The sequence below is a fragment of the Oryctolagus cuniculus genome, chromosome 3 (genome assembly GCF_051225735.1).
Source record: "Oryctolagus cuniculus isolate XC-2025 breed Fujian yellow rabbit chromosome 3, ASM5122573v1, whole genome shotgun sequence".
Classification (NCBI taxonomy): domain Eukaryota; kingdom Metazoa; phylum Chordata; class Mammalia; order Lagomorpha; family Leporidae; genus Oryctolagus; species Oryctolagus cuniculus.
The window spans coordinates 169666337-169693602 of NC_142869.1; the positions used below are offsets into that span (position 1 = coordinate 169666337).

The window sequence follows — 27266 nt, forward strand, 5'->3', positions numbered from 1 at the left end:
ATTTTGCTGCAAAGGGGAACAGAGAATTAGGTTTCCAGCTGGAGTAGTCAGGTCCCATGACCTCTTCTATTATGTCATGTGTTATTTTAAACAGGAAAAATAAGTGCATATTTGTATTTTAAGGCAATGATTTAGGAAAAAGAAAGCGGGAGCTGAAAGTGTTTGCCAGTGAGTGGGGTAGAATCCAGTACACAAGTGGAGTGATTTGTTTTAGCACCGTGTGTACCTGTGTTTTAGCGCCGTGTGTACCTGTGTTTTAGCGCCGTGTGTACCTGTGTTTTAGCACCGTGTGTACCTGTGTCCAGCGCGGCCCCTACCTCCTGCAGGAATTGTGTTATTTCTCCGTCATTTGTGTTTCTGCATCTTGTCCAAATCGTGAACCTGCTTCCCCCTTGGATCACTCCTCTGGAACACAGCCATTGCTTGTGGCTGCTGCCTATTTTGGTCACCAGGAGTGCCTTGGTTCCTTCCCACAGGAGACTACACTCACGCACCCCGAACCAAAGTCCCCGAATGCCGCCGACTTCCTGGTGCCTGCTCCCGGATCATTCCACACCCATGTGGATGCCTGGGAGCGATCACCACGGTTGCTGAAGTACAGACCGAGGTTGAATCTCTCTCGGGGTTGGGAAAAGGGAAGCTCTGAAGGAAAGTAAACAGGAAGTAAGTCATCTTTATGGTTGCTGTACAGCAGCACATGCACACAGCACACAACCCCACGTGCGTGTTGCCTGCTACTTAATCGTGTTGCTCTGGCTCGGGGAGAAAGTGTTTTCTTATTATGTGACTCTGAGGATGCAAAGTGTCCTCACTTCCTCTCTTCCCACTTACTGCCCTCCCCCGGATTGGCACCTGCTGAGAAGTAATTAGGGCAGTCCTAATTTGGACAGCCAAATCCTGATTACAGTGAGAGGAAAAACAGGAAATGTTCCAGTTTTGCTGCGAGCAAATGACTGATTTAAATAGAAAGCCATGTACAATTCAAATGATCCAAAATGATATAACACTGGGGAAGGAGGAAGGGAGCGGGGAAACATTGCAATCTGATTTTCTCCCGTGTGATTCTATGCAGACATCTTGCACAGAAACCATGAGATCTCTAAGCTCACAATGCCCTCTGCTGAGAGTCCGTTGGCTTTCCGAGTTTACTGTCAGAACCTGCACAGCCCCTGAGGGTTTGGGAGAGCTGAGGACAGCCAGAAAAATCCCACCTCCCGGTGAGCACCACACTCAGCAGGGAAAGACGGCCCTGTAGAATGACGTCATCTTCATGCTCTGGGAAAAGAGAGGCTCCTTGTCAGGGAAATAAGGACCGGAAGTCTGTTCCTTAGTCAGTCACACCCTTTGGCGCTCACAGGCAAGCTTGGTTGTGAATTCTGTGTGTGCTGCGTTATCAGTCATGCACGTGCTCCACTAGTCTCTGCTTCCAAGCTGAGGGCTGCTCTCCCCTTTCCTGTCCTCCCTGCCCTGAGATAGAACCAGCAGTTTGTGTGTCCCTGAACTGTGACCTAATGATTTGGAAACCACGGTCTTGCAAATCTCTGCCTATTCCAATTTGCTATTCTTTCATTGATCAATTTTTGGAAAGGAGGGCAGGGATCTGGGAGAAGGGAGGGAGCTTGCTGCATGGAAAAAAGGTCAAGTAGGGAGTTCAAGTAGGGAGTTCAAGTAAAACCCCTGCTTTAATCTGAGAGGCCCACTTGATGGGAGACACAAACATGTTGCTTTTGGAGAGAGGTTCCCAAGGGCCTACCTTTCACTCCTCTTCATGGAGGAGCAAGAACTCATACTAGAAGCCAGCCCTGGCACATGGCCAAGCACTGTGTTGGCCCTTGGTGTGTTTATTGAATGAATGAGAAAATTTCTGCCATCCTGAACAGAATGACCAAGCAGGGAGGCAGAGTGAATGGACACGACGCATGGGGGAAATGTTGAGAAATCCAAGTGACTAAGAGTAGACAGTATGGTTGGGTAGGAATGGGCAGGAGAAGGGGAGTTTTGAAAATTTCCTGTGTTATAGGCCAATGTGAAAAGGAGGAAGACGTGATCAAATGGTGTTTTGAAATCCCACTGGCCCCTTTGTGTTACCTGGCAGAGACCAAAGACTAAGAACTACAGCAGCTCCTGAAGCCCTTCCGATTTTCTGTGGAGTCAGAAGCCAGGGCCCTCTAGGAGTGACAGCCTGCTTGATTTTTGCCTTGTAGCCCTTGCCAGCCTAACTTTGAATCTCGAAATACCCAAGATACAGGCCAGGGAAATCCTCTGCAAGCTCCTTACGAGCTTGAACTCTTGTCTGCCTCTTAAAACTGTTTTTCCCCTTCCTTCTTGGCTCACCTAGCACTGATATATAATCATTTCTATTAAATATTGATTGGATACAAAAGAACATTATAAAATATGTACAATACCTATTTCATAGAGCTCATTCAGCAAATGAGAGTTTGTATCATAAGATAAGCTCCTGTTATTTATTATGTATAACTCTATTCTGGCATTTATCCCGTTGTAGTACACTTTAATTTTTTAATGTAGATTTGATAGCCATTGGTTTACATGTCTTTCTCTCTCTAGAACATTGTTTTTCATGGTTGGTTCTTTTTTTTTTTTTTAATTTTTTTGACAGGCAGAGTGGATAGTGAGGGAAAGAGAGAGAGAAAGGTCTTCCTTTTCTGTTGGTTCACCCCTCAGTGGCCACTGCAGCCGGCGCACCACGCTGATCCGAAGCCAGGAGCCAGGTGCTTCTCCTGGTCTCCCATGGGGTGCAGGGCCCAAGCACCTGGGCCATCCTCCACTGCACTCCCTGGCCACAGCAGAGAGCTGGCCTAGAAGAGGGGCAACTGGGACAGAATCCGGCGCCCCAACTAGGACTGAACCCGGTGTGCCGGCGCGGCAGGTGGAGGATTAGCCTATTGAGCCGCCACACTGGCCATGGTTGGTTCTTACCAGTGTTACTTGGGGAGGTTCCAAAACAGACATAGTAGATTTCCCACACTGGACCCAGTGAGAATTGTGCGTAGGCAAGCATAGTTCTAAAATGTCCTCAAATGATTCATGTGCGTGTTACTCATTAGAAGTCACTGGTCTGACCTCTCAGCTTCTAGAAGGAAGTTACTCTCTCCTTCCCCCATATAATTATCTCCCGTATCTAAAAGTGTGTCTCTGCATAGGCCTTTCCGTGTTCATTGGTCAAGTGAATACCTCCTCTCTACTTTTCCAGTGAACATTAACTGCCTTCTGAATACAGCTGTTGCCCACCTAACCGGGTATCCTACAAACTCTGTAACAAGCAGCCAGTCCTAAGTTCTTCTACCTCACTCAGTTTACTGTGAGCAGAGAGGAATCTATTGCAGTAACCTTGATGCAGAGTCATGTGGACCTGGACTGGAATGGAAATGAACACTCAGTGAAGTTCATAGTTGTCGTAGAAGGGACATGATAGTTCTTAGCTCATCTAGTCAGTCACAATAAGTCTGTAAAATTAGATTCTCCCTAAGAGGTGAGAAAACAGAGTGTAGAAAGGTTAATAACACGGCAAAGGTTCCAGGGCATAGCAGTGGTGGTGCATGCATTAGAAAATAAATCCCAAAGGAAAGGCGGTGAAACAAAAGAGGGAGTAGGAAGGCTGACAGGTGTGGCCAGCGGTTTAGAGAGACAGACTTGAGAATATCATGTCTGGGCTCAGTTCAGGCTCTGTCCGCCAGCCAGTTGACCATGGGCAACTTCCTCAGCCTCTGTCCCTTGGTATTTCATCTGTCCCATGGAAATGTTGGTTGTACCTGCCATACAGGATTGTTGTGAGAAATAAAAGGGTTAATATAGTAAAGTGTTGGGAAGAATGTTCAATTCATGCAAAATGCTATATAGGTGGAAGTCGATCATTATATATTTTTTATTATTTACTTTAAATTAATTTGATAATGTTGATACTTGTTAAAACGGAGAGATATACTGTTACTTCCTTCATGTTTTATACTTCAATTGTATCATTCAGTCTGTTACCTTATGTATTTATTCCAGAATTAGTGAGGCCAACATTACCCTGACACCAAAGCCAGATAGGGTTATCACAAGAAAAATATAGACTAATATCTCTGATGAGTATAAATTCCAAATTCCAAATTCAACAAAAGTCGAGCAAACCGAATTCAACAGCACATTAACGGGATTATTTACCGTGATCAAGTAGGATTCATTCCTGGAATGCAGAAACTGTACAACTTACATAAATCTGTACATGTGATTCATCACATTACAAAATGGAGAACAAAAGCCCTTTCATTAAATGCAGAAAAGCATTTGACAGAATTCAGCATCCTCTCCTGATAGAAAGCAGTAAACAGATTAGGCATAGAAGGAGCGTCCTGTGACACGATGAAGTCCACGTCCGAAGAGCGCATGGCTGGCATCAAACTCAGTAGTGAGAAATTGAAGCCTTCCCTCTAAGGTCCAGAACAAGACGAGGTTGCCTGCTCTTGCCACTGTTAGTCAGCATTGTACGGAAAGTGCTAGCCAGAGCAATTACACAAGAGAAATAAATAGAAGCCTTCCAAATACCAAAGGGAGACATGAAATTATTGATGTTTTCTGATATAGACTTAGATGTAGGAAATCCTAAGGATTACACACACACACACACACACACACACACGAACTGTTAGAGATAATAAAAGGCCGCAGTAAAGTGCCAAGAATACATGTTGGGAAAGCAAATGGTCTCTTCAATAAATGGTGTTGGGGAAACTGGATATCCATAAGCAGAAGAATGAAATTGGATCCTTAACTGACACCATGTGTAAATCATCTCAAAATGGGTTAAAGACTTACATGTATGACCTAAAACTGTAAAACTAGTAGAAGGGAAATACTACACAACATTGGTCTGAAGTTCTAGATTTGATCCCAGTAGTTTAGGCAACAAAATCAAAAATAGACAAATTGAATTATATCAAAGTAAAGCCTTCTGCAAAATAAAATGAAGAGAAGCATTTCAGGTTGTCAGGAAATATTTGTAAGCTATACCTGTGATAAGGGACTAGTATCCAGAATGCATTAAAGAACTCAAGCAGTTCTATAGAAAGAAAGCAGTCCAACTGGAAAATGGGTAAGAGGCCTGAACAGACATTCTTCAAATGGAGACATTAAAAAAAAAATCACCAAAAATACATGAAGAAAAGTGGTCAAAAGCACCAATCATCAGGGAAATGTGAATTAAAACCACAGTGAGATACCTCCTCACGCCTGTTAGAAAGCTATTATTTTAAAAATGAAAGATGGTTGGCACTGTAGCTCACGTGGCTAATCCTCCGCCTGTGGTGCCAGTACCCCGGGTTCTAGTCATGGTTGGGGTGCTGGTTCTGTCCCGGTTGCTCCTCTTCCAGTCCAGCTCTCTGCTGTGGCCCGGAAAGGCAGTGGAGGATGGCCCAAGTGCTTAGGCCCTGCACCCGCATGGGAGACCAGTAGGAAGCACCTGGCTCCTGGCTTCGGATCAGTGCAGCACACCGGCCATAGCGGCCATTTGGGGAGTGAACCAACGGAAGGAAGACCCTTCTGTCTGTCTCTTTCTCTCTCACTGTCTAACTCTGCCTGTCAGAAAAAAGAGGAAAGATGACAAGCGTTGTCAAGGATGGGGAGAAAGGGATCCTTTGTGAATTAGTACAGCCATTGTAGAAAACTGCAAAAACTACAAGTAGAATTGTGCTGTGATACATCTGTCTCACTTTTGAATATTTCCAAAAGTCTTTGCAACCAGTGTGTCAGGGTGAAGTCTGCACCCTCATGTTCACTGCAGCAATATTCACTCCAAATTATGGAGTTGAACTACGTGTTCCTCAACAAGTAAATGAATAAAGGAACTGTGGTGGGTATACATAATGGAATACTATTCAGCTTTTAAAAAGAAAGGAATTTTGCATCCCATTTAGAATTGGAGAACATTATGCTACATGGAATAAGCCAGGCACGGAAAGACAAAACTGCTGATTGTCACTTATAGGTGGGATCCAAAGCAGAGTAGAATGGTGTTTATTAGAGGATGGGGTGTGGGTGAGGGGTTTGGGGAGATGGTAGTCAGAGGGTAGCAAGTCTCAAATAGAAGGAATAGGGTTGTTGTTCATTGAGATACATTGTGTAGCATGATGGATATAATGAATGATCATGTTCATGTCAAAATCACTGAGTAAATTTTGAATATTCTCACCACAAAAATCCAAATTTGAGGGATAAATGTGTTAATTATATTGGTTTAATTATTCCACATATTAGTCATAGATCTTACCATCATGCTGTAACCCATAATTATGTGCAACTGTAGTTTGTCAGTTTATACTTTTAAAAATAAAAATCTAAATAAGTAAATAAACAATTCCTTATTGAGCACTTCCAGGAGCAAGCATTATTTGATTGATAAGGATGGAAAAACGAGCCAAGGAGGAAGATCCTTACTTTGTTAGATTTTGCGTTGTTTCTTGTTTTAAAGATTTATTTGAAAGGCAGAGTCACAGAGAGAGAGAGAGAGAGGAAGAAATAGAGAGATTTTCCATTTATTGGTTCACTCCCTAAATGGCTGCTGAGGTCAGGGCTGGGCCATGCTGAAGCCAGGAGCCTGTAACTCCATCAGGGTCTGCCAAGTGGGTGACAGGGGCCCACGTATTTGGGCCATCTTCTGCTGCTTTCCAATGCGCATTAGCAGGATGCTGGATCAGAAGTGGAGCAGCCAGGATTCAAACCAGGGCTCCTATGGGATGCTGGATTTTTGCATTCTTATGGAGGGAAATGGATAATAATCAGATGACAAATCTACATGTTTCCCGTTAAAGAATGGTGTGATTTAAAAGGACAAAGAGATGCCAGGTGAAAGGCCGCAGCGGGAAAGCTCTCACTTAGAGCCCAGTGTCTGAGCTCAACTCTGAAGGATGAGAAGGAGCAGCATGGAGATGGGTGGTGGCAAGAGCAGAAGCTGGGAACTAGTTTACCACTTCCAGAAGTTTGGTTAGTTTAACTGCAACCGAATGAATAAAGAGATTAAATACTGAGTAAGGTCAGACAGACCCAGGGGTTCAGATCATTCGGGTCATTTCCAGCAACCCAGAATTGCATGGCACTTAAATATATCCAGGCTAGTCTCACTTCAGACTGAAATTGATATAGCTTTGAAATGCTTCCCAGGTGTCTTAATGTGCAGCCAGAAGTAAGACCCCTGATAAAGGATCTCGAGACCAGGGAATTTGAGTTTTATTCTAAGTGCAATAGGAAGACATGCAGAGTTTCAACAGGAAACTAATTGGTCTAATGTCTTCTTATCAAGATCTCGAAGATACTCAAGCACAGAATATATTTAAATTGCTTATTCTGAGAAAAATCTAAACATGGACAGCAAGATAGATTTTTATATTAATTCTTGGACCATTGTCTGTGCTATAATTCTTCTTGGGCTTTTAAATGTCAAACAATTATGACTCTTTTCTTCGAGAACTTGTCTGTTTGAAAGCTGTTATTAAATGACCCCCAAGAACTGCCTCCTGAAAACCCCCAGATCCTCTTCTCCATGGGATCCTGTTGAGAAGTTTCTGTTTCCTGTGACCCATTTCTGGAGTTATCAGGTGTGCGTTAAGTTGCACTTCCCACCCAGGTAGAAATGCTCCCTGAGCTGCATGGAGGGTGTGCTCAGAGCTGATCTGATGTGTCTGTGCTTTTGCCCTACCCCTCTTGCTCCATCTTAATGGATGTCTTGATTTCGGTTGTGTGTTTTTGTTTTCTTCAGCAGCATAAGAATGGCTTTGATTTTTTTCATCCCTGATTGTCGTTGTATCTTGTATTTCTGGGCATTGCACTGCAGCTTTGTGTGCTATGGATCCAGTTATTCCCAGTCTAAACTGGACTCTAGGCCGGCGCCGTGGCTCAATAGGCTAATCCTCCACCTTGCGGCGCCGGCACACCGGGTTCTAGTCCCGGTTGGGGCGCCAGATTCTGTCCCGGTTGCCCCTCTTCCAGGCCAGCTCTCTGCTATGGCCAGGGAGTACAGTGGAGGATGGCCCAGGTGCTTGGGCCCTGCACCCCATGGGAGACCAGGAAAAGCACGTGGATCCTGGCTCCTGCCATCGGATCAGCGCGGTGCGCCGGCTGCAGCGGCGGCCATTGGAGGGTGAACCAACGGCAAAGGAAGACCTTTCTCTCTCTGTCTCTCTCTCACTGTCCACTCTGCCTGTCAAAAAAAAAAAAAAAAAATTAAACTGGACTCTAGAAGCAGCATTTGGACCAGCCCATCCAGGGTTCGTTTGTCTAGCTTGGCTCCTGATTATTGAAGTGCCTGAAAGATTCAGTCTAGGAAAGCAAACTCATGTCCTGGCTATCACAGAGAAGTTGAATCCAATTAGTCCCACCTGTCCCTGGCTATTTACCTAATGAAAGGCTCAGTACCCCAGCTATGTCCAGAGACCCAACATATTTGGGTTTCCCAACTGTTTCAGTGAGGAAGCAGTGCAGTCAGAGCTTTGGACAACAGCAGATGTTTGCTGAAGGAAACTCACTCAGCCATACCTAGAGGGTGGGCCCTCCGTGTGGTAGCCTTGTCACCTATTCCAAGAGGCCTGCCTATTTCCCTCTTCCTCCTGGGAGTGGATACAGACAGTTACACAGATGGCTCTGTCTGTGGCCCATTGAGCTGTGAATTAATTAGTAGATTATGGTTCTGGTAGAGATGATTAACCCTGCTGCTCTTGTGGAACAGTTGTCGGAGATTTAGTGTTCCTTTTTCAAAGTTATTTGGGTATGTACTCGAACTTTGTAACCCACGAGATCCAGTTTATCACAAAATCCAAAATCATGAAGATGGCTCCAGCATTGTGACACAGCAGGTTGAGCCAGCACTTGTGATAATGGCATTCCGGTTTGAGTCCTGGCTACTCCACTTCCAATCTAGCTCCCTGCTGATAGGCCTGAGATGCAGTGGAAGATGATCCAAGTGTGTGGACCCTGCCACCCATGTGGGAGACCTGGATAATGTTCTTGGCTCCTGCTTCCACCAGGCCCAGCCCTGACTGTTGGAGCCATCTGGGGCATGAACCAGCAGATGGGAGATTCTCGCCCCCACTTCTGTCCCCCTCCCTCCCCTCTCTGGCACTATGCCTTTCAAATAAATAGATAAATAAATCCTATTGCTCAGGGTGGAAAATTTGCTGCTTGGACGAAAGTTTTTCTTTAGCATAATTGTATGTTGCTAATTAATGCCATTAATTAATACAACATATGGAATTGTTTTGGGGATTGATGTCCATTCCAATGCATTTTATTATATTTATTTTTGATGATAGTATGCAAGTAACATTAGTTAGTTTGGATTACTCTTCTTCAATAAAATGGGATTCATGAATATTAGATAGTAACATAACATTGTTTTTTTTTAAGATTTTATTTATTTACTTGACAGGTAGGTAGAGTTACAGACGGTGAGAGAGAGAGAGACAGAGAGAAAGGTCCTCCCTCCACTGGTTCATTCCGCAAATGACCGCAACAGCTGGAGCTGCGCTGATCCGAAGCCAGGAGCCAGGAGCATCTTCCCAGTCTCCCATGCAGGTGTAGGGGCCCAAGCACTTGGGCCATCCTCTGCTGCCCTCCCGGGCCACAGCAGAGAGCTGGACTGGAAGATCAGCCAGGCACCACGAGCTCGTGCCGGCACCACGAGCAAAGGATTAACCTGTGCACCACGGTGCCGCCCCCCCCCCCCTTTTAATTATTAAGCTAAGCCAATCTTCAGAAAAGATATAAGTAAATACTATCCATACCTTTACTGTAGTATCCCACTGAGCTAAGATGTTTTTCGTTTCACCTAATGCTAAAATGAGCAATTATACTCCCTCCCTTCCCAAGGTACAATACTATTTCACACCTACAGATTGAAAATGTTTCTTGAATCCTGGGGTAGATGTGGACCAGTTTGAATGAGTCCAAAGATTTAGATGCTGGAAAAGTAAGTTGGCTGTTAGCTGTTAATTCTGTGGAGCAGAATTTAACCTGTAGTGTTAACCTGGAAGACTTGAACAGCCAGCCAACGTTCTTTCTAGACAGGGACACTGAAACTTAAATTTTATATATGATCTTGCGTTGCGTACCAGCAGGGATGCATTCTGGGAGCTGCATCGTCAGGTGGCTCTGTTGTTGTGAAAGCATCGCAGTGCACTCACACAACCCTGGATGGGGTAGAGCAGGCACTTGACTTTGCCTCTTGATGCAACCAAGAAAATCAATAAGGACGTGTAGAGCTGCTGTTAGGGCAACACAGGAGACTCGTTTGCAGTAAACGTTGTTTGTAAGAAGAAGGAATACATTCTAAAATGAGGACAGCTGTAGTAGAATAACTGTAGAAGCCAGTAGCATATTTATTATCACTGTTGAGGATTATGCAGGGGTGGGTGTTTGACAAAGAGGTTAAGAATCTGCTTGGGACCCCCACGTTCCCTATCGAAGTGGTTTTAAGGAGGCTTTCCAAGAATGGGCCACCTCGGAGTAAGTGCAGTAGAAGGGGTAAGCTCATCAGTAATCACTCCTTGGTTCATTTATTTTGAGTGAGAACTTTTTTTCTGTTAGATTTTTTTTCAAAGGGGGATACACCTGTATTCATTGTTGATAATTCTGATTTGTGTTGAATTCAGAGAGGGATAGAGTGATCTGTGGTTTGGTTAAATGCCAAATGACTTTGGCACATCTCAGTCATTTAGTGCAGAGAAGAAAAGGGAAAACATAAAAAAATTATTTTAGTTTACTAAGTTATTTGTGCTCATAAAACTAGAGAGGGCTTGTAATTATCTCTAGGTCAGTTCTTACATATGGGCCAAGTGTGAGCTATTGTAGTATGCATGGGAGACACAACATCCAATAAGAATTCAGTTCTTCCCCTGCCTAACTCATCATGCAGTACACATCCTGACTTGTAAGGAACGTAGTAGCACAAGTGAACGTCGAGGTCTGTGTAGACAATGGTGTCACCTGTGCATGCACATTTGAATCACCTGCAAAACCAAAGCTCTGTGGCCTGAGTCCTCCCTCCCGCCCCCAAAGATTCTGATTTATTTGGTCCTGGGTATGGCTTGAGCATCTAGTTTTAAAGAGCTCTTCCATACAGATTCCAATGTACAAAATTGAGAGCCTCTGTTAGGAGGGTGACGAATCTCAAAAGGGAGGACTCAGCTGTAGCAGGGGGTGGAACAGAGGCAATATTTGGTAAGTTGAGGCAAACAGAGAAGATGAGGAAAATGCTCCTTGGGCAGTGATACCAGAGGAACAGGAAGCAACATGTCCCACTTGATGTTAGAACCTTCATTATGAATAGGGTGTTTAGGCAGCACAGCAGAGGTTTGGCTTAGGGAAGTGAGCAGAGACAAAGAAGGAGAGCATCAGCAAGAGACGGAGCTGCCGAGGTAGATGGCCAAGCCTTGCTAAGGCTGGTCTTGGTCTTAGATGGAATCGGGGGTCACTGAGGAGTTCTAAGAAGGGGAACAACCGGACTGTGTCTGTAGCTGAAAAAAGTGGCTCTTCTGGCTCCGGCCGTGAGTGGCACTGATGGTCTTGTAGCTCCAAGCGAGAAGCCCTGTTACAAGCTGGTTGCAGGTGCCGGTGGGAACTGATGAGAGTCTATATACAGACTCATGGCAGTGATCGTGGACAGGAAATGACAGATTTGCAAGGTTATTAAAGAGGTAGAATAGTCAGGCTGTAACCACGGGTGACTGGGATGGCTCCATGTTCCTGACTTGAAGAATGGGGTAACTTCAGTAGGGCATACTGAGATTCGATGGGAGAGAGAGAGACGGGTGGATAATAAACGATTATTTTTGGCTTGAAATGCTGGTAGAGTTCAAGTTGAGTTCTTCGAAGCCTTTTGAATTACAGACTCGGACTTAGAAGACAAAGCCGCCCTGGAGATACTTAGGTGAGTAGAATCTGGTGGGAAGACAAGACTTCCCAGAGATCTCTTTTCAGTTTACTTAATGATTGTAAAGTTAACCCTACACTAAGTAAAAGAGTTCAACAAATAGTATGAAGAAAGAAACTTGCGTAACTTAAATAAAATTTAAAAAACCAAGAACCACAACAAATAATTGTCCAAGGGAGCAATGCAGAATCCCATGGAACACAACGTTTAGCATGTGGAGAGGGGTGGGTATTTGGCCTCGATGATAAGCTGTCGGTTAAGACGAGCACATCTCTGGGTTCCTGGATCTGAGCCCCAGCGCTGGCTTCCGGTTCCAGCTTGCTGTTGGTGCTGAGCCTGCAGAGCAGCAGTGATGGCCCAAGTCACTGGGTTCCTGTCGCTCAACTTGGGAGACCTGGGTTGAGTTCCCAGCTCCCAGCTGTACCACCCCCGGCTCCCGGCTGTTGTGCAAGTGGGGAGTGAGCCAGTGTGATGGGAGCTCTCTGTCTTACCCTCTCTGTCTCTCAGATAAATAACTACATTTTTTTAGATTTTATTTATTCATTTGAGAGGTAGAGTTACAGACCGAGAGAGGGAGAGACAGAGAGAGGTCTTCCATCTGCTGGTTCACTCCCTAAATGGCCAAGATGGCCAGAACTGGACCAGTCTGAAGCCAGGAGCTAGGAGCTTTGTCCAGGTTCCCCATGTAGGCATAGGAGCCCAAGGACCTGGGCCATCTTCCACTGCTTTCCCAGGCCATTAGCAGAGAGCTGGATCAGAAGTGAGCAGCTGGGACATGAACCAGTGCCCATATGGGATGCTGGTGCTACAGGTGGAGGCTTAACCTACTCTGCTGCAGTACCAGCCCCTAAAGCTGAGTTTTGACCACCTGTCAAAAATATAGCAAGACTAGATTTAGGAAGTCCTTTCCCTTACTCCTAACATATAAAAATCTGGAAACATTTTATAACTTTAAAAGTATTTAAAATATGCAACCAAACTCCAAAGATTTAAAGAGAATTCTCCAGATGCCATGTCATAAAGAAGAATCAAAAGCAATGGAAGAGCAGGCATTTAGCCGAGCGGTTACTATTCCCCACCTTCCACTTCAGGCCCTTGGGGTCCAGTCCCACCTCCAGCTCCTAACTTAGCTCCCTACTAACATAGACCCCAGGAAGCAGGAATGAATGGCTCAAGTGGTTGGCTCTCTGCCGCCTGCATGGGAGGCCTGATTGAGTTCCCAGTTCCTGGCTTCAGCCCCACTTAATTCTGGCCTTTGTTGGCAGTTGGGGAGTGACATAGTGGATGAGAGCTCCCTCTCTCTCTCAAAAGATTTCTTTATGTATTTATAGGCAGAGTTCAAGAGAGAGAGATCTTCCACCTGGACTTGAATTGGTGCTCATATTCTGATGCTGGCGTTAGTCAGTGGCCTCTTAACCCTCTGTGCCACAGCACCGTCCCCTCCCTCTCCATCTTTCTCTCTCTCCCTCTCTCTGCCTTTCAAATAAATAAAATAACAATAATAAATATAAAAGTAATAGAAGCAAGCAAATGTTGGAGTTAAGCTGCCTACAAGGCTATGGGGACCACAGGTAGGGGCTGGCATTTTAACACCTACAGGACAAGAAGGGAGTTTTACCTGCATGGAAGATAGGTGAGGAACCATGCTATCCATGAGTGGAAAACTTTGACCTTAAGAATGAGCTGCCAATCTGTAGTAGAAAAGTCTCCCTTTAAAAGAAGTAATCAGAATTGCACACATTTGATGCATGTAAGTGAGAACCTCAGTTTGTATTACCCGGGTAGAAAGAAGAGTTTTTAGGCTAAAAAGAAATAATGCTTATTTGGGACCAGTGGAACCTATAGGATCCAGAAGAGACAAATGGAAGCTACTTAACAGTGACCTATCCAAAACTCAGGGCAGAGGACAAGTCTCACAAAATAGCAGACCATACAAGGAAACCTACCGGCATTAGGAAAGAGGGGAAATACAGCAAACATTACACTCCTTATCCAAAAAACTACCCAAGGATGTAAAACCATATAAAAGGAACTTTAAAATCATTGATGGGGCCAGTGTTGTGGCATAGCAGGTAAAACCACCATCTGCAATGTTGGCATCCCAAATTGGCGCCAGTTGCAATCCAGCTGCTTGCTAATGGCCTGGGAAAGCAGCAGCAGGCTTCACCCAGGTGTGAGTTCTGGATGAAGCTCTTGGCTCCTGGCTTCAGGCCTCAGTGAGCCCATCCTTGGCCAAGTCATATGGTTATATGGGGAGTGACCCAGCAGATGGACAGTCTCCCTTTCTCTCTCTCTCTCTCTCTCTCTCTCTCTCTCTCTCTCCCCCTCCCCCTCCCCCTCCCCCTCCCCCTCCCTTTCCCTCCCTCCCTCCCTCCCTCTCCCTCCCTCTCCCTCTCCCTCTCTTTCTTTTTCTCCCTCTCCCACCCTTTCTCTGTGACTCTTCTAAATATGTATATAAATCTTTAGCAAATCATCATTTTATGAAATGTTCAGAGAGAAACGAAGGAACAGAATCCATCATCTAAGAACAGGACATTCTGGAGATAAGAAGGCCATTAGGCTTGTAAAAGAAGCAAATAGAAAGCTGAGAAATCGAAGATAGAATAATTGAAAACTTTTAAAAAAATCAGTAGACAGGTTAATTCATAGATTTAGACCTTGGAGAGAAAGTGTCATGAATGGTCCAAGTGAATGAGAGGTGAGAAAACCAAGTCATGTATGTATGTAGGCCATGCATGTGCTGAGTGTCTTTGAAGGAGAGAAAGGAGCTTGTTAGAGAGGGTTGCTAGACTTCAGAGAATCACATGTGTTCATTTAGAAAAAAAGTAATGGAGTAGGGGAATATATTCCAGAGAGAGACAAAAACACAGGGGAAAATGAGGATGAATGGGGGAGCCTACGTGGACAGCTACTAGGAACGAATGAGGATAAAATACACTTGGACAGACATCTGCTGAAGGTGGGAGGCAGAACGTCGAAGGGATGTGATCAGGTCCCTTCCTTTCCCTGTCAGAGACGGACGCTGGGGAGGATAAACAATGAACAGGCACACAGCAAATAGTTTTTAAAAATAGCCACTAAAGGAAATGGGGAGAGGGACTTCATCAGAGACATGTTACCAAAAAAAAAAAAAAAAACCGGCATAGAGCCTTGAAGTCCACGTGCAGTGGGATGTGATGAATCTGAGGTGGTACCGTTCTACAGGATTGCACCGAACCATGCAAGGTTAAGGTCGTAGAAGCTGGGCTGTTGGGTTAACCTGTTAATACTGCACAGAAGGTACAAGGCGGTAATGAAAGCCAAAAGTAACCAGAGAGTCCTTCCAGGTTGGAGGGTAGAAAGTTCTGTAGGCTGATTTTTTGTGTATCTAACTGCAGTTACTGTTGGACAGTTTTACTTACAATGAGTTAGATTTCTAGGAATCACTGGTGGTTCTGTGGTTGATTCCAGCTTAGTTTAAGAGCACCAGGGCATGTTGGTCCCTATAGTACTTTCAGGTTTTCCGTGCCTGAAGTGCTCTTGTGGTTTGCAGCCAGACCAGAATGCCATAAGGGCTGATTCTGAGGTCAGAGTGCTACTTACAGCAAATGTCATACTATCAGTCTGCTGTGTGGATTGCTTCCCATGTTGGAACATTCTCTCCTTTTTAATTCTACCTATTATTATTACCAGACACTTAATCCTATCTGTATGATCACTTTAACACTTAAAATGGCATTTTTATCACCCAGATTAATGGGATTTGGGGTCTTATAGCACGTTTTCAAACTGTACCCTTAAAAGTACATCTGGGCCGGCGCTGCGGTTCAATAGGCTAATCCTCCACCTGTGGTGCCAGCACATCAGGTTCTAGTCTTGGTCAGGGCACCGGATTCTGTCCCAGTTGCCCATCTTCCAGTCCAGCTCTCTGCTGTGGCCCGGGAATGCAGTGGAGGATGGCCCAAGTGCTTGGGCCCTGCACCCGCATGGGAGACCAGGAGAAGTACCTGGCTCCTGGCTTCGGATCAGCGCAGTGCACTGGTCGCAGTGCGCTGGCCTCAGCGGACATTGGAGGGTGAACCAATGGTAAAGGAAGACCTTTCTCTCTGTCTCTCTTTCTCACTGTCAACTCTGCGCATCAAAAATAAATAAATAAATAAAAGTAAGTCCGTAGGAATGTATGCCAAACTATACAGCTTTATAGTTACAAATTTCTTCCTCCCTCTCATTCCCACTCTTATTTTTTTAAAAGATTATTTGAACGTTAGAGATACACAGAGAGAGAAGGAGAGGCAGAGAGAGAAGTCTTCCATCTGCTGGTTCACTCCCCAAATGGCCACAATGGCTGGAGCTGCGCCAATCCAAAGCCAGGAGCCAGAAGCTGCTTCCAGGTCTCCCAGGCAGGTGCAGGGGCCCAAGGACTTGGGCCATCTTCTACTATTTTCCCAGGCCATAGCAGAGAGCTGATTTGGAAGTGGAGCAGCCAAATATCGAACCGGCACACATATGGGATGCCGGCACTGCAGGCAGTGGCTTTATCTGCTAAACCACAGCACCAGCCCCCACAACTCTTATTTTTTACTGAGATCTACTTTCAACTGACTTTATACAATATGATTAATCCCAGAGTTCAGCAAATAGTATGAAAAAAAAAACTGTTCCTCAACAGTCGAGACATGGGTTGTTCAAGTCATTAGTTCTCGAAGTGTCAATTTCACTTCTACAGATTTCCTTTTAGGTGCTCTATTAGTTATCACAGATCAGAGAGAACATATGGTATTTGTCCCTTTGGGACTGGATTATTTCACTAAGTATGATGTTTTCCAGATTCATCCATTTTGTTTTAAACGACCGGATTTCATTTTTTTTACTGCTGTGTAGTAAATTTCTTTATCAAGTCTTTGGTTGATGGGCATTTAGGTTGATTCCACTCTTAACTGTTGTAAATTGGGCTGACATAAATATGGGGTACATAACTCTTTTGTTTACTGATTTCTTTTCTCTTGGGTAAATTCCCAGGAGTGGGTTGGCTGGGTCGTGTGGCAGGTCTATATTCAGATTTCTGAGGGGTCTCCTTACTGTCTTCCACAGTGGCTTTACCAATTTGAATTCCCACCAACAGTGGATTAGAATACCTTTTCCCCCACATCCTCTCCAGCATTTGATGTTTGTTGATTTCTGTATGAAAACCATTCTGAGGTGAAGTGAAACCTCATTGTGGTTTTGATTTGCATTTCCTTGATGGCTAGTGATCCTGAGCATTTTTTCATGTGTCCATTGGCCAGTTGGATTTCCTCTTTTGAAAAATGTCTATTAAAGTCCTTAGCCCATCTCTTAAGTGGGTTGTTTGTTTTGTTGTGGAGTTTCTTGACCTCTTTATATATTCTGGTTATTAATCTTTCACCAGTTGCATAGTTTGCAAATAATTTTCCCATTCTGCCAGTTGCCTCTTCACTTTCCTGAGTGTTTCTTTTGCAGTGTAGAAACTTCTCAATTTGATGTAATCCCAGTTGTTAATTTTGGCTTTGACTGCCTCTGGGGTCTTTTCCAAGAACTCTTTGCATGTGCCAATGTCTTGCAGGATTTCCCCACGTTTGCTAATAATTTGATGGTATCAGGTCATAAATTTATGTCTTTATCCATATTGAGTGGATTTTTGTGTAAGGCGTAAGATAGGTGTCTTGCTTCATACGTCAGCATGTGGAGATCCAGTTTTCCCAGCACCATTTGTTGAAGAGACTGTTCTTGCTCCAGGGATTGGTTTTAGCTCCTTTGTCAAATATAATTTGGTTGTAGATGCTTGGATTGATTTCTGGCATTTCTTTTCTGTTCCAGTGGTCTATCCAACTGTTTTTGTACCAGAACCAGGCTGGTTTGATTATAACTGCCCTGTAGTATGTCTTGAAATCTGGTATTGTGATGCCTTCAGCTTTGTTTTTGTTGTATAATATTTCTTTAGCTGTTTGAGGCCTTCTTTGTTTCCATATGAATTTCAGCATCATTTTTTCTATATTTGAGAAGAATGCCTTTTGTATTTTTATTGGTATCACATTGAATCTGTAAAGTAGTTTTGGAAGAATGGACATTTTGATGATGTTGATTCTTTGTTTAATGTTTTGTATTCTCATTGTAGAGATCTTTGACACCCTTGGTTAAATTTATTGCAAAGTATTTGAATTTTTTTTTGGTAGCTATTGTGAATGGGATTGATCTCAGAAGTTCATTCTCTGCCATGGTTTTGTCTGTGTATACAAAAGCTGTTGATTTTTGTGCATTAATATGATATCTTGCTACATTACTAAATTCTACTATGAGTTCCAATAGTCTCTTGGTAGAGTCTTTTGGATCCCCTATATATAGAATCATGTCTTCTGCAAATAGGGATAATTTGATATTCTCCTTTCCAATTTGTAAGCCTTTGATTTATTTTTTTGCCTAATGGCTCTGGCTAAAACTTCCAATACTATATTGAATAGCAGTGGTGAGAGAAGGCATCCTTGTCTGGTTCCAGATCTCAGTGGGAATGCTTCCAACTTTTCTCCATTCAATAAAATGCTGGCTGTGCATTTGTCATAAATTGCCTTGATTGTGTTGAAGAAGGTTCCTTCTATACCCAATTTGCTTAGAGTTTTACTCATGAAAGGATGTTGTATTTTATCAAATGCTTTCTCTGCATCTATTGAGATAATCATATGGTTTTTGTTCTTCAGTTTGTTAATGTGGTGAATCACCTTGCTTGATTTGGGAATGTTGAGGTATCCCTGCATACCAGGAAGAAATCCCACTTAGTCTGTGTGAAGATCTTTCTGATGTGTTGTTGGATTTGATTGGCTAGACATTTATTGAGGATTTTTGTACCTATGTTTATCAGGAAAATTGGTCTGTAGTTCTCTTTCTTCATTACATCTTTTTCAAGTCTAGGAATTAAGGTGATGCTGGCTTCATAGAAAAAATTTGGGAGGGTTTCCTCCCTTTCTTTCCTTTTGTTTTAAAGATTTACTTATTTGAAAGTCAGAGTTACACAGAGAGAGAAGGAGAGGCAGAAAGAAAGAGAGAGGTTCTTTCCCCCATACCCACCACCAGGTCCCATCCCACCTCCCTCTCCCATCTCCATCTTCATTATGGTTCATTTTTAGTATGACTTTATATTTATATACAGAGACCAACTTCATGCTAAGCATGGACTTCAACAATTTGCACCCCACCACACACACATAACACAACATACAGAGTACAATTTGGGGAGAAAATTTGCAGTCGATTCTCATATTACAATTCATTAGGGACAGAAGCCCTACATGGGGAGCAAGTGCACAGTGACTTCTGTTGTTCCTTTAATAATTACCACTCTTATTTATGACATCAGTGATCATCCAAGGCTCTTGCCATGGGCTGCCAAGGCTATGGAAGCCTTTTGTGACCACAGACTCCATCGGTATTGGACACAGCCATAAGCAAGGTGGATGTTCTCGCCTCCCTTCAGCCAAGAGTATATCCTTCTTTGATGACCTTTTCTTTCCACTGAGGTCTCACAGAGATCCTGTCACAGTCTTGTCTTTCCATGCCTGAAATGCTCTCACAGGCCTTTCAGCCCAACCAGGAAGCCTTAAGGGCTGATTCTGAGATCAGAGTGTTATTTACAGTGAACGTCATTCTAGGAGTCTGCTGAGTGGACTGCTTCCCATGTTGGACTTTTCTTCCTTTTAAATTCTATGATTTTTACTGGGTACTTGATGTTATTTATATGATCACCTTTTTTAGAAAACTTTTATTTAATAAACATAAATTTCAAAAGCACAACTTTTGGATTGTAACAGTTTTTCCCCCATAACCACCCTCCCACCCACAAACCATCCAATCTCCCACTTTCTCTCCTATCCCATTCTTCATTAAGATTCATTTTTAATTATCTTTATATACAGAAGATCAACTCTATACGAAGATTTCAACAGTTTGCACCCACACAGACACACAAAGTATAAAGTACTGTTTGAGTACTAGTTTTACCATTAATTCTCATAGTACAACATATTAAGGACAGAGATCCTACATGGGGAGCAAGTGCACAGTGACTCCTGTTGTTGATTTAACAATTGACACTCTTATTTATGATGTCAGTAATCACCCGAGGCTCTTGTCATGAGCTGCCAAGGCTATGGAAGCCTCTTGAGTCCACAAACTTCAACATTATTTAGACAAGGCCATAGTCAAAGTGGAAGTTCTCTCCTCCCTTCAGAGAAAGATACCTCCTTCTTTGATGGCCCGTTCTTTCCGCTGGGATCTCACTCACAGAGATCTTTCATTTAGGCCATTTTTTGCCACAGTGTCTTGGCTTTCCATGCCTGAGAAACTCTCATGGGCTTTTTAACCAAATATATGATCACTTTTAAACTTAGACCAATCTATATGTTGCCTTTAATGTTTAATATGATCATTTTAACAGTGAAGACGGCATTTATATCACTGATTTTTATGGGTTTGGAGCCCCATGACAAGTTCTTAGGCTGTACCCTGAGGATAAGTCTGTATGACTGTGTGCAGAACTAGACTGTTTTACAGTTATAGACTGCCTCCTCTATCTCTTGTTCCCCCTCTTATTTTTTACTGGGATCTTTTTCCAATTGCCTTAAAATTCATATGATTAACTCTATGTTACATAGAGAGTTCAGCATATAGTATGAAGAAGAGAAAAGAGAGAGAAAGAAAGGAAATAGAAAAAAACAAACAAAACAAAACAAAGAGGATATACACAGTTAATAGTAACAATGATGAACTGTTCCTCAACAGTCAGGTCAAGAACTATTGAAGACACTGATTCTATAAGTGACAATTTTGCTTCTATAGCTTTCATTTTAGGAATGCTATTCTCCCAAATCAGGGAGAATATATGGTATTTGTCTCTTTGGGACTGGGTTATTTCACTAAGTATGAGGTTTTCCAGCTTGCTTCATTTTGTTGCAAAGGATCAGATTTCATCCTTTTTTACTGCTGTGTAGTATTCCATAGTGTACATATCCCACAATTTCTTTATCCAGTCTTTGGTTGATAGGCATTTAGATTGCTTCCATGTCTTAACTATTGTGAATTGAACTGCAGTAAACATGGAGGTGCAGATAGTTCTTTTGTTTACTGAGTTCATTTCCCTTGGGTAAATTCCCAGGAGTGGGATGCCTGGGTCATATGGTCGGTCTGTATTCAGATTTTTGAAGTCTCTCCATATTGTTTTCCACAGTGGCTTTACCAGTTTGCATTCCCACCAACAGTGGGTTAGGGTGCCCTTTTCCCCACATCCTATCCAGCATTTGTTGTTGGTGGATTTCTGTATGAGGGCCACTCTACCTGGGGTGAAGTAAAACACTGTGGTTTTGATTTGCATTTCCCTGATGGCTAGAGATCCTGAGCATTTTTTCATGTGCCTGTTGGCCGTTTGGATTTCCTCTTTTGAAAAATGTCTGTTAAGGTCCTTGGCCCATCTCTTATCTGGGTTGTTTGTTTTGTTACTGTGGAGTTTCTTGACCTCTGTATAGATTCTGGTTATTAATCCTTTATCAGTTGTGTAGTTTGCAAATATTTTCTGCCACTCTGGCAGTTGCCTCTTCACTTCCCTGTATCTTTTGCCAAGCAGCATCCTAACTGTTGTACCTGACCCCCTCCTCTAACAGTGTTCTTTTACATGGTCACCCCACTTTTTATTTATTTAACATTTTCTTGAGATATGCCCTAAAATTTACCATTCACTTTTGTTTATGCTAAGGGATTAACTATGATATGGGGCAATAATTGATATTATCAGTTGTCACGATTACTCACTAATAAAGAAACTAAGAATGAAATTTAGAGGTGATGTTTTCCAGTAATGTGACCTCTGAATGGATATCAGTGTTTTCAATTCAGATAATGGATTGTGTTAATAAGAGAGATTCGTGTGATACTCATTTTTCATAAAAAATAGAAGCTAATGTTGTGCTAAGGAGTCTCTTCTGTTGGCTGTGTTTAGGAGCATTGTCCAGTCCGAAGAGAAGCTTGTCATCAGTGCGTCTTGGGCAAAGGATGATGACATCAGCAGACTCTTGAAATCGCTACCCAACTGGATTAACATGGCCCAGCCCAAACAGCTGCGGCCGAAGAGAGAAGAGGAGGAAGATTTCGTAAGGTAGGAGGTCTGCTCTCTCAGCGGCAATCCCCACTCAGCTAAATCCTCTTGGAGAGGACACTTTGGCCAGTTCTCCACATCTGGCAGAAGTGCTTTGAACTTGGTAAAATCTGTTTTCATCCTGCTTCGCCTCATTTCCCATGCACGTTGCCTTTGAGCCCATGGGGAGTGTTGCCAAATCACAGCAAAACATCGTTTAACGCACCGGTCATTCTCCCCTCTTGATGGAAAATGAGGTTAGTCCATCTATTCAGATAAGTTGTATTGGCCCAGTTAGGGGCTGAACCCTACAAATGTGACAGCAAGATTCCTGTCCACCAGAGGACATTACCTTTGTTCTTATGTGTTCAGTTCATAGACCTGCTAGGTGGACTTTCTGGAGCACATCATTTGCTGCCCATGCTTGTAGACGCATTGATTTCTTTGGCCATAAACAAGGCCTCTCTTTGAACTTTTAGCACCCAGCATTTACCTGGTGTAATTTAACTTTGTTATTTAGCCATGAAAATGTGGTCTAATTTGATGAAGCTATTGGTTTCTAGATGGCTGGCTTGCCACAGTGAAACATTTTCCCCTGTTACTTTATAACTACAAAAGGTAGAAACACAGTGATAGTGAGGTTTGGTCATCTTAAAGCTACATTTATTCTTAATGTCTCTTACCTACCCAAATAAATGAATAAATGCTAAAAAATGAAATGGAAGAACTGTAAAGAAGCAAAGACCGAAAGAGAAAGAAAGAAGAACCAGCCAGTATTTCACTTGTAATTTGTCATAGCAATGGAGGACATTTAACAGAATATGGACTGTTATGGTAGATAAATCTTTACTATTAAAATTAACTGTGTTCATTCTTTATGGTGCTGTATTTTTATCAACATTTTATTATAAAAATCTGTTGTGTCATTTGAAACTTTCTCAAAATCATGATACTTAAAAAAGTTCACATATAATTAAACCTAAACTCTTCCTGTTATTCTCATTCTCTCAGAGAAACCAGTCAGTTTATTAACATGAGAATACTGTGTATGCTCTCTCTCTCTCTCTCTCTCTCTATATATATATATATATATAATTTGTATATATATATGTGTGTATATATATATACACACACACATACATATATAGCTTCTTTTTTTAATTAACAGACTTCATTCTAGTGGGAACAGCGAAGTTTATAGGAAAATAGAGCAGGAAGTAGAAAGAGTTCCCATGCGTCCCCTTAGCCACCTCCCCCCAGCCATTACCTACGTTAAATATCTTGCTCATTAGTGTGGTGCGTTCATTGCAGTGGATGAGATAGTATGGGTCCCCCCGTGAGGGTTCATTCTTTGTGCATCCTGTGTGAAATGCCCACAGCATATATCCACCACTGTGGTGCTGTGCAGAGTAACAGCTGCTCTGTGCTGACAGCCCCCCGGCTTGTCCTGATCACCCCTTTTCTTTTTCCTTTCGCACCAGTAACAACTGATGATATTTTTTTTTCTATTTCCATAGTTTTGCCTTTTCTAGAATGTCACGTGGTTGGGAGTATGTTGAATGTTGCCTTTTCAGAGTGACTTCTTGACTTGTCAATGTGTGACTCGTTTTCCCTCTTTTCGTGGCATTGTGGCTCGTTTCTTTTTATCTCCGAATCAAATCCCACTGCACCTTGTTTATTCCTTCACCTATTGAAGGATATCTTGGTGCTTCCAAGTGTCGACAATTATGAATAGAGCTGCCGGAGTATTCACGTGCAGGTTTTCGTGAATGTCGGTTTTCAACACATTTGGGTGAACACCAAGGAATGAACGTGATGACTGGGTCCTACAGCAGGAGCAGGTTTGATGTCACAAAAAACTGCCAAGTGCCGTCTTCCACACTGGCTGCGTCATTTTGCATTCCCATCAGTAGTGAAAAGGAGCGCCCATTGCTCCATATCTTCACCAGCCTCTGGTGCTGTCACTGTTTAGATTTGGGTTATTCTAATAGATGTATTGTAGTAAGTCATCATTTTAATTTGCAGTTCTTAATGGCATGGTGTGGAGCCTCTTTTCACATGCTTATTTGCAATCTATCTGTCTTTGCTAGGGTATCTGTTCAGATCTTTTTCCCCCTTTTTTTTTTTTTTGTAACTCCTCTTTTTTGTTGTTGTTAAAGATTTATTTATTTTATTTGAAAGTCAGAGTTATGCAGAGAGGGAGAGAGAGGAGAGAGAGGTCTTCCATCCACTGGTTCACTCCCCAGTTGGCTGGAGCTGTGCTGATCTGAAGCCAGGAACCTGGAGCCTCTTCCGCGTCTCCCACATGGGTTCAGGGGCCCAAGCACTTGGGCCATCCTCCACTGCTTTCCCAGGCCACAGCAGAGAGCTGGATTGGAAGTTGAGCAGCTGAGTCTCAAACCAGCACCCGTATGGGATGCCGGCACTTCAGGCCGGGGCGTTAACCCACTGTGCCACAGCACCGGCCCCTTGCCCACTTTTTCATTGTTGTGTTTTCTTTTGTTGAATATTCAGAGTGCTTTGTATATTTTGGATATCACTCTTTTATCTGACATATTTTTAAAATATTTTTGTCCCAGTTTGTGGCCTGTCTTCATTTTTTTCAGTCTCTTTTGCATAACTGAAATTTCTAATTTTAATGAAGTCCACTGTAATTTTTTTCCTTCTATGGAGAGTGTTTTTCTGCTTTCTTTCATTAATCTTTTGTATGATTCGATTTTTCTCTCCTCTCTTAGCCTTTACATTACACTTCTGGTTTTACTCCCTGCCTTTTCAGTGTGCATTTACAACAAATCCAACCCCACTTTCAAATAATACTACAGCACAGTACTGGTGATGCAAGTACCTCAGAACAAAGTATCTCTAATTGCTCCCTTCCATCCCTTGTAGCATTGCTATATTCAGTTTACTTAGCTATAAGCTTAATCACTAAATCTAATATTGCTTTCTATAAACATTTATTTATTTGAGAGGCAGAATTACAGAGAGAGAGAGAAATTCATCTTCCACCTGCTGGATATTTCCCAAATGGTTGCAACGGCTAAGGCTCGGCCAGGCTGAATCTAGCAGCCAGGAGCTTCTTCTGGGTATCCCATGCGGGTGGCAGGGGCACAAGTACTTGTGACATCTTCCATTGCGTTCCCTGGTGCATTAGCAGGGAGCTGGACTGGACGTGGAACAGCCAGGACTTGGAACTGGCACCCACATGGGACGCTGGCATTGCAGGCGGTGGCTTAACCTGCTGTGTCACAAAGCCAGCCCCTAAACCTAGTGTTTCTTTTATAATATTTAATGAACAATTTCCTGTCAGATCTGTTAAGAATAAGAAATAAAAGATTTATTTTAAAAATTATTTTATTCTTATCATTTGAAAGGCAGAGTGACGGAAAGAAGGAAATTTTCCATTTGCAATAGCTGGGACTGGGCCTCTTTTGTATCCTAGTTGTTTAAATCTGTTTTCCAACCTTCATTAGTTTGTACGTTGTCTATTGCTTAAGAGGAATTCTTCATATACCTACATGTAACTCCTTTGTGATAGATAGATCATCAGTAGGTTTTAGATAGCAGATTGATCAACTGATCTACAGATGGTAGATCAGATCATAAATACATAGACAATAAGTTGATCATTTGATAGAAAGATGGTTAGAGGACAGATCTCCCACTCTACACATTGCCTTTTGCTCTCCTGATAATACATTTTACCAAACAGACTTAGTAAGCCCCAAATGACTATTGTTTTGAAGATAAGACATTTTGTATCCTGTTAAAGAAATCTCTGCTCATATTGAAGTCACAGAAATGTTTTCCTCTGTAGCCTTTATTGTGTTGAATTTATTTTCCCCAGCATCCGAGATAAATTATAAACTTGCATTTTTATTTCCTATTCCCGTTCTGCACACTTCCTTTAATTTAGATCACATTGTCACGGCTGTCAGAGTGCAGCATTGCTGCATGGTTTTTTCTGTCAGGAGAGGTAAAGAATGATTGAAAGATCCATTGATTAGAGCCCCAAGCAAACAGAGGACAGGCCACAAGGCCGTCTTCTCTCATGTTGTCAACGTCGTATGTGCTGCTGCCGAAGTCTTAAGAGGTCTCGGTAAGCAGATTCCCACTCTTTCTCCCTGAGTGTCCTCGTTTAGCCACAGCTAATCACCTTGGGAATTATGTTAGAAGAACTTTCTGGAGGAAAATTCTGCTCCCCAGCATTGCAGGTTACATCGTAGGAGCTGTTCCTCAGTTTACTGTTATGTAACTCCTTACTTCTATGTTGCGCTTGCAGACGTCGCCTCGATCTGTGTTGTTATTTGTCTCCAGTAGCTTAGAGTTACAGGGGATAGTGCCTCACCCTATTCCAGAGCACAAAATGCTGACCCAGAGAGATGAACTTTCACATGCTACCTCCCCCTTCTGTTTTAGAATAGCTAGGATTAAGGTCCTGGCTGTCTTCCCTCTTGATTTGCTTGCTGAATGGTGTCACTCACCACCTTAAACTAAAAGGAAAAAAATTATGCAAATATTTCTTATTTCTTAGTTTTTTTTTTATTGAGTTATAATTTGCATGAAGTGTGATCTGTATAAATCAGTGAAATGCTAGGAATGATTATAACTATTGAGATCAAACACTAGATTTCAGGGTGTCGCCCCCAAAAAAGTTCTGCTCTTATAGTAATCACTATTCAGCCTTTGATCATCATCGTGTAGGTTTGCCTATCTTCCATTTTTGCACAAATTTCATCATAGTAACTGGTTTCTTGTGCTGAACCCTGTGCCTGAGAGATTTAGCCAAAGTTCTGCACATAGATATGGTTGGAAAAACAACATTGCTTTACCAGAAGAAAAATGTTTTAGATCTGTTTTGTTTTATATGTGGTTGGTTCTTTCCTCTTAACCTGTCCCATTCTCTATAATGATTAAAAAGTAAAAGTAAAAAAAAAAAAAACAGATAAGTAAGGCCTCCGTCTTTATTGATATCCCACTGTGGCGCTTGGCAGTGAGCCTTGATGAGGTATATTAAGGTACCACAGAACAAGACATGAGCCAAAAACACTGAGAAGTCACACTCTCTCCCTGTAATTAGTTTTTAGAACCCAGAGGGCTGTTTGTGTGCAGATGAATATAGAATCCAGTGCCCTTTGCTCTGAATAAAGGTTATGTTCCCTTCATTACCAATCGAGGCCCTTTTCTCTTCTTGTTTTTTAACTAAAAAATAAAATGTATTTTCCCAGA

At 42.7% G+C, this 27266-nt stretch overlaps 1 protein-coding gene across 4 annotated transcripts in view; it reads left to right on the forward strand.

The window, feature by feature from the left end:
• EXOC4 (exocyst complex component 4) overlaps positions 1-27266 on the forward strand; it is an 867110-nt gene that overhangs the window by 684254 nt on the left and 155590 nt on the right. For all 4 annotated transcript variants that reach the window (XM_002711996.6, XM_070071324.2, XM_089328633.1 and 1 more), the window contains exon 13: positions 21903-22058. In XM_002711996.6, coding sequence (XP_002712042.4) covers positions 21903-22058 — 156 coding nt within the window. The remainder of the gene's footprint in view (positions 1-21902; positions 22059-27266) is intronic.